Below are 8,388 nucleotides of genomic sequence, written 5' to 3' on the forward strand. Positions count from 1 at the left end.
AAAGTCACAATGCTTTCCTTCCTTGAGTTCTAAGAGATTAAAGCGCCTCCTATCATGAATTTGTGACCCATAATACTCTTTTTCTTGTCTTGATCTCTACTAAAATCTGAATCAGTATAGCCATATACATATACATATGCGTTGGCCATCTTCTATCTTGGCATTAGCACACTATGATCAATCATGCCCTTTATGTATCTCAACACCCTCTTAATTGTAGTGGGATGAAATTCTTGGGGTTTTTCCATGAATATCCTTAATAATCCGAAACTTTGATGGATATCTAGCTTGATATTGCAAAGATACCTCAAGGATCCCATGATATGTTTGTACAATGTTGCACTTACAAACTTACCATTTGTATCCTTCCTCAACTTTACTCCTGTCTCTAATGGCGTGGTAGTCACTCATCTTGAACCTTTTCAAGATATCTTACACGTGCACACTTCTTATGGTGCAAGAACACTCTTTCACTTGTGTCTTTAAACTCAATCCTTAAGGAATATGACAAGTTCCTTAGGTTGTACATTTCAAACACCTGCATCAGTTTCGACTTGACTCTTCTTATCTCAACTTCATCTACATCTATAATAAAAAAATCATCTACATACAGGCATAAAATGATTCGACTGGCCCTTTCTGCATCATTAACATACACTTCATGTTCAGAGACACTTTGTGAATCCTACTTTGATCAGGAAACTATATGTTCTCTTATTCCAAGCCCATGAGGCTTGCTTCAAGCGATATAGAGCCTTCATCAATCGGTACACCTACGACTTATGCCCTTTGATTTTGAAGCTCATGAGATTATGGTTGATTCACATAGACATCTTCTTCCAAAGATCCATTCAAAAATGTTGGCTTTACATCTAACTGATGTATCTTCCATCCTATGTATGGTGCTGTCGACACAAAATTTTATATTGTCTCCAACCTTGCAATAGGTGCATGGAGTTCATCGAAATCAATACCAGGTTTTTACAGAAAACCTTTCACCACTAGTCTTGCCTTATGCTTGGCATCTTCACCATTTGGCCTTCGTTTCAAATTGTAAACCCATTTCACATCAATTGGCTTATTGTTAGCTCTTTAGAAAAGATCTTAGGTTTTATTCTTCTCAATTTTCCCGAGTTCTTCTTGCATGACTACTAACCAGTTTGAATCACTCATGGCTTGATCCAAATTGATTCATTCTGATCCATCCATCATCATCAATTTTTCTATTAAGTTACCATCTGCATCGACTGCTTGATCTAGAAATCTCTCATATCCATCTAGCCTTGTCGACTCATTTCTTGTTCTAGTCAATCGTTTGACATTTTGCTCAGGCAGTTTTTCATTTTGATTGGTTGTGACTTTAGTTTATTGGTCTTCTTCTTCAAGAATAGTTGGGACTGTCTCTTCCATATCTGGGCCTAATTCCTAAGTCCAATTCCACATTTTGCTTTCATCCACCATAACATATCTATTGATCACTAGCTTATCATCATTTTGAGAATACAACTTGTATGCACCATTCGAATGATAACCTATGAGGACCATGGTCTGACTTCGATCATCTAGTTTCTTCCTTCATTGTTCATGAACATGCCTGAAACATATTGATCCAAAAACTCTAAGATGACTGACATGTGGCTTATGTCCTGTCCAAGCCTCTTAAGGTTTCTTCTCGACTATCTTCTTTGTTAGACATCTGTTTAGAATGTATACTGATGTTGAAGATGCTTAACCCCTAAAATCTATTTGGCATATATTTATCTTTCAACACACTCCTAGTCATGTTCACTATAATTCTATTTCTCCTCTCAGCAATACCATTATGTTAAGGTGTATAGAACGCAAGGACTTCAAGCCCTATACCTTCATCGTTGCAAAATTTTGCAAATTCTCTAGAGGTGTATTCACCACCACCATCAGTTATTAGTTTCTTTAACGTGCATCCACTTTGTTTCTCGGCAGACAATTTAAACTTATTGAACCGTGTGAATACCTCATTCTTCCTTTCAATAAGATAAATCCAGATATATCTGGTGAATTCATCAATGAAAGTTAAGAAATATCAGTTACCTCCATTCGACCTTACTTCAAAAGGTCCACACATATCAAATTGAACAAGCTCCATCTTTTCTCTCGATTTTATAAATAAGTCATGTTTGAATGCTATCTTAGCCTTCTTTGCTTTACAACATTTCTCACACACTTGACTTAATTCTTTTACCCGAGGTAAGCCATACACCACCTTCTTCTGGTTGAGCATACCTAGACCTCCAAATTATAGGTTTGCATACCTGTGATTCCATAGTCAGTTTGTGTCTTCGACAATGGTCGAAGAAAGACACATGTGATCAACCGTGTTGATCTCTACTTTGAAGGTCTTGTTTTCAGTCAATGGTGTTTTCATAATCAAACTTTCATTACCATCGTACACCCACATCAGCTTCTTTTCTACCTTTATGTTGTACTCTTTAGCAAGTAATTGACCTATGCTTATCAAGTTACTTGTCATAGAAGGTAAATATAACACATTAGTGATGTTGGCTTTTCGACCATCCTTTCCAATCACTTTCTTGATTGATTCATCTAACTTGGTGAACCAGGTTTTATTTCCAGTCACATGGTTGCTGCATCTTGAATCTAGGTACCACATGTTGTTTTTCCCATTGCTCGATTGAGTATTTTCCATTAGTAGCACATCATCAAAATCATTAACTCCAGCATATGCATACTGCACTTCATCATTATCTTATGCTCGTGCTTATTTGTTTCTTCAACAATCTCGAGCATAATGACCAAGTCTTTGACAGTTGTAACATGCATGTATATCATGTTAACTTTCTTCCCCGGATACTGGTTGCCCATGCCTTTCTTGTTTGAATCATTATGATTCTTCGAGTTCTTGCTTGAATTCTCATCATTAGCAAGATTCTTCTTTGCTACGCCTTTTCTTTTCCATACTTTTTATTGAATCTTGCTTGCACTACTTGCTCAATAACCTTCTCCCTTTCTGAGTTCCTCTGCTTCTCATGAGCTTCAGGTGACGCTTGAAGTTCTTCCAACTTCATCTCAGGTAGGTTCTTGGACTCTTCAATTGACACTACATTATAATCAAACTTTGCAGTCATAGATCTCAACACTTTCTCAATCTCTTGCAACTCATTAATTTAATCACCACACGCCTTCATCTAGTTTGTTAATCGCACCACACCTGAAAAGAATTACGAGACTGGTTCATCTTTCTTCATCTGATTTATCTCGAATTGCTTTCTCAATGGCAGCAACTTCACCCTCTTCTGATTTTCATCTCTGTCGTACAAGTTCTTTAACTTGTCCTACGCTCCTTTTGACATTTCTTCTTCAATAATCTTCTTGAAAATGTTAGGATCCACACACTAGTGATTCAAGAACATAGCTTTTCCATCTTTCTTCCTTTGATCCTTGTGTGCAGATTTCTGAATATCACATGCATTCGCTTCCAATGTCGGTGCTCCATCATTCACGATTTCAAAAACATCTTGAAATTTGAAGATGACCTTCATTTGCGCAACTCATCGTTCGTCGTTCTCACCTTTAAAAACTGGTAGATTCGCTGGAAATTGCGTTGATGTTGTGTTTATGTTTGCCATTACATATTCACTATGAATCCTAATTTGAGCTCATTGATACCAATTTATTGAAACAATTACAGCTTTCAAGAAAGATGAGGAAGAAGAAGAAGAAGAAGAAGAAGAAGAAGAGAGGAAAATGAGAGAAACTATAAAGTAAAAATATTGTTATAAAATTGTTGTTGAAAACTGCTAACTATGAAAACTGTATTTTTAAATTACAATAGCATGCCTAAGCGCTGACTATATGTTGTATAGGACTATATAAAACCAAGTCCGAAACATACAACCCAAACCCAAAACATACAAATTACATTTCGACTTAACAATTATATGTTGTGTATAAGACTGTGTCAAATACAACTGATTTCCATTACTTCGACTATGTTGAGTACATCTATGTCAAATACAATATTTTCTACAAAACAATGAATTACAACTTCTAACATTCAGGAAAAAAATTCCATCAACTCGACCCAATCTATTTGAGTAAATAATTCATAAAATTAAGAGAAAGAAATTATAAATAAAAATAAAGTGAAAGGAAAAATAAAATTACGTTACGTTCCGCAGAACCATTTTCTCGTCCAACAATCACTAATACATTAGCTTCAAATCTGATTCAAAAACAAATGTTTAGATATTTTGTAATAGATCAAGGTGAAGTTCACCACTTAATACATTTATTTACCACTTAAATCATTTGTTAAAGCTTACTTATTCACAAGTTTATAGTTTATTTTTAGCAAAATACTCTTTTTAGTCCCTTATGATAACCTCGGGATTCATTTTGGTCCTTTAACTTCAAAAAGTGTTATATTGGCCCCTTAACTCTTCAAAAGGTGTCACTTTAGTCCTTTTTGTCACATTAGCGACGGAAAAACTCTAAAATTGGTCGCTAAATCAGTCGTTAATATGAAAAAAAAGGAGTAAAATGACATCTTTTAAAGAGTTAAGGGATCAATATGACACTTTTTGAAGTTAAGGGACTAAAATGAACCCCGAGGTTAACATAAGGGACCAAAAAGGGTATTTTGCCTTTATTTTTCATGGAATACATAGTTTTTTTATTAGCAAATTCAAGTAGCTTATAACAAATAACTATTCGTTCAACTTAATTTTTTTTTTGTAAGCAAGTTGAATTGATAGGAGAACAAAAGTTCTCAAACAAAATTACAAAAAGACAAGGAGGACCTCGAGAAGAAAATTACCCTCAATTGAAATCTAAACTAACTTAAGTAAAATAAAGGATTTTTTCTAAACTCATAGAAGTTGAAATTGGAATGAGTAATTTTCTCTATAAAAGACCACCTCCACACCAATGATTTACCACCCCACACCACATCCCGAGCATTCCTCTCAATACTCTTGAAAATAATATCGTTCATAAACAGCCACAAACTCCAAACGGTAGTCAACCAAACACAAACCTTCATTCCTCTTTTAACTTTCTTTTGAGTACAAATAGAACTCCATCTCCAGAAACTTTCTTTAAATCCATCCACTTTATAATCCAACATATCGATCCAATCGTCCATGTCCTTACAAACCGAATCCGCAAAGCAAAGCAAAACAAAAGAGAATGATTTGCGGATTCGTTAATCCTATTACAAAAAAACACAAGAAAGATTGCTAGAAGAAGAAAATATACCTCTAAGAGCTAACAAATCCTTCATCAGAATCCTATTGATAAAGCATCTCCATCCAAAGGCTTTCATTTTAAGAGGAACTTCCATCTTCCAAACGGAGGAAAAAACAACATCAAAACGATTAGGTGGACCTAAGGAGGAAAACCTGCTTCTTAGAATATTATAGCAAGAGGAAACTGAGTACTTGCCGTCGGTATTTAGACACCAAACAACCTATCAAAACCGTCTGCTACCAGCAACACGGGCTGCAGCAGGTTGTGCAGCACCGCAACCACATGAGCATCCTCCGGGATGGACCGAAGAGGGATACCGAAGTCTCCCCACCTCCACTTGCCGTCTCTCCAACCACCCATTCCGAAAATTAAAAATTCCTGTAAAAAAAGAAAAGGAAAATAACACCGGAGAAAAACCCTTGAAAATGCCCGCTTCCAACCAATGAGAATGCCAAAACAAAATGAAGAAATCATTCCCAGCAATAAATTTACAATTCGGAACAAAAATCTCCTTCGGAAGCTTCTTCTCCAAGGAATTAATATTGGACCACGAAACATATTTAGATACTTTATTCTCAAGAACTCCTCCTCCATTAACAACTCGTAACTTAATAACTCCATAACGTGCCTTCAAAACATAATACCACAAAGAGTTGGATTCTTCCAAGATTCTCCACCGCCACTTGTTAAGAAGCGCCAAATTAAAATCCTCCATCCTTCTAAATCCTAGAACACCTTTATTGAACGGGAGGCAAGTGTCATTCCAACTCACTCAATGGATCCTCCTTCTCTCCTCCAAACCTCCCCAAAGAAAATTGCTAAGAATTTTATTAATCTCCCGAATGACCTTCCTCAGAGTTGTGTAAAAAGAAAGAGTAAGTATTGAAGGATAGAAAAACACTTAGAAAGGGGGGGGATTGAATAAGTGTGACTTTAAAACTTGGACGATAAAAATAAATTGCACAATTATTTTTATCCTGGTTCGCTGTTAACGAAGCTACTCCAGTCCACCCCCGCAGAGATGATTTACCTCAACTGAGGATTTAATCCACTAATCGCACGGATTACAATGGTTTTCCACTTAGTCCGCAACTAAGTCTTCCAGAGTCTTCTGATCACACACTGATCACTCCGGGAACAACTGCTTAGTTCACTCCTAAGACTTTTTCTAGAGTCTACTGATCAACACGATCACTCTAGGCTTAGTTCACTCCTAAGACTTCCTGCTCAGCCAACTGCTAAGACTTCCTCTAGAGTATTCTGATCAACCTGATCACTCTAGTTACAAACTGCTCAGCCAACTGCCAAGACTTCCTAGAGTATACTGATCACACGATCACTCTAGTTCCTTACAACTTAATGTAATCAATTTAAGAGTTTACAAATGCTTCTTAAAAGCTATAATCACAACTGTGATATTTCTCTTACAGTTTAAGCTTAATCTCACTAAGATATTACAACAGCAATGTAGTGAGTTGATGAAGATTCTGAGCTTTGATTGAACAGCGTTTCAGCAAGTTAATTTGAATTGTATTTGTTCAGGATCGTTAACCTTGCTTCTCATCAGAACTTCATATTTATAGGCGTTGAGAAGATGACCGTTGAATGCATTTAATGCTTTGCGTGTTCCGTACAGCTTTGCATTTAATGTTATACGCTTTTGTCAACTACCTCGAGCCTTGTTCACGCTGTGTCTACTGACGTAGCCTTTAGTAGCTTTTAACGTTCCTTTTGTCAGTCAGCGTAGTCTGCCACGTGTACTTCCTTCTGATCTGATGTTTGTGAATACGACGTTTGAAAATCATCAGAGTCAAACAGCTTGGTGCATAGCATCTTCTGATCTTCTGACCTTGAAGTGCTTCTGAGCGTGATACCATCTTCTGATCTTCAGTGCTTCTGATCTCATGTTCTTCTGATGCTTTCATAGACCCATGTTCTGATTCTGCTTCGACCATCTTCTGATGTCTTGCCAGACCATGTTCTGATGTTGCATGCTGAACCATTTGAGACACATCTTCTGAGCGCTGAATTATGCGTACTCTTTATATATTTCCTGAAAGGGAAATTGCATTGGATTAGAGTACCATATTATCTTAAGCAAAATTCATATTATTGTTATCATCAAAACTAAGATAATTGATCAGAACAAATCTTGTTCTAACAATCTCCCCCTTTTTGATGATGACAAAAACATATATAAATGATATGAATTTGCGATCAGAAAGAGTAGACGGCAAAAGACAAATTACACAGCTATAGCATAAGCATATGAATATGTCTCCCCCTGAGATTAACAATCTCCCCCTGAGATAAATAATCTCCCCCTGAAATAAATACTCGAAGAACTTTGATAAAAGACTTCCCTGATTATTTCGGTAGAGACGATCATATAAGCTTCTGCCTTCAGAGAATTCATAGCTTCTGACTTCTGCTTCCATTGGACAGCTTCAGAACTTGAATTTCTTTGATCTTCAGAACATTCACAGCTTCTGATTCCTGCTTCCATTGTGGACAGCTTCAGAACTTGAATTTCTTTGATCTTCAGAACATTCACAGCTTCTGATTTCTGCTTCCATTCAGGACAGCTTCAGAACTTGAATTTCTGGATCTTCTAGAACATTCACATCTTCTGATTTCTGCTTCCCTCGGATAGCTTCAGAACTTTGAATGTCTACCAATCATCACTTCATGCTAGATTTGTATCAGAACATTGTTGAATGTACCAGAGCATCATCAGAGCATCTCTACATCCTGAAATGTTACAGAACAAAAACTAAACGACAAAAGTCAGCATGAACGAGTTAGAACATAAAATGTATATTCAAATACATGATATGTATCAGAGCCAAATGTATCAGAGCATTTAGGCTAAAAACGTGTATCAGAGCAAATAATGTATCAGAGCCATAACATTGTATGTATCAAAGCAAATAGAATTTTGTCAGAACAGGATAGACAATGATATTCAAATTCTATTATTAGTGCTTCTGATTCATTCTTCTTTCTTGCTTCTGATCTCTGAAGCTTGATAGCACTCAGCTTGCTTCAGTTTCCAAGAGCTTATTCCTTTTACAGAATAACGCTTCTTATGGTTTTGCTTCTAGTGTTTGCTTTTGAAGATTCTCTTCACTTCTCTGTACC

The 8,388-nt window shown here is 36.4% G+C and overlaps 1 protein-coding gene across 1 annotated transcript; it reads right to left on the bottom strand.

Moving 5' to 3' along the window:
* Window positions 1-2,305: 2,305 nt before the first annotated feature.
* Window positions 2,306-3,125, bottom strand: LOC131625257 (uncharacterized). Its single transcript, XM_058896137.1, has 2 exons — window positions 2,985-3,125; window positions 2,306-2,728 (listed from the first exon to the last, which is right to left on the bottom strand). Exons 1-2 carry the CDS (start codon window positions 3,123-3,125, stop codon window positions 2,306-2,308), a joined length of 564 nt encoding a protein of 187 aa, XP_058752120.1.
* Window positions 3,126-8,388: the final 5,263 nt, after the last annotated feature.

This window comes from Vicia villosa, unplaced genomic scaffold, assembly GCF_029867415.1.
Source record: "Vicia villosa cultivar HV-30 ecotype Madison, WI unplaced genomic scaffold, Vvil1.0 ctg.000197F_1_1, whole genome shotgun sequence".
Classification (NCBI taxonomy): Eukaryota; Viridiplantae; Streptophyta; class Magnoliopsida; order Fabales; family Fabaceae; genus Vicia; species Vicia villosa.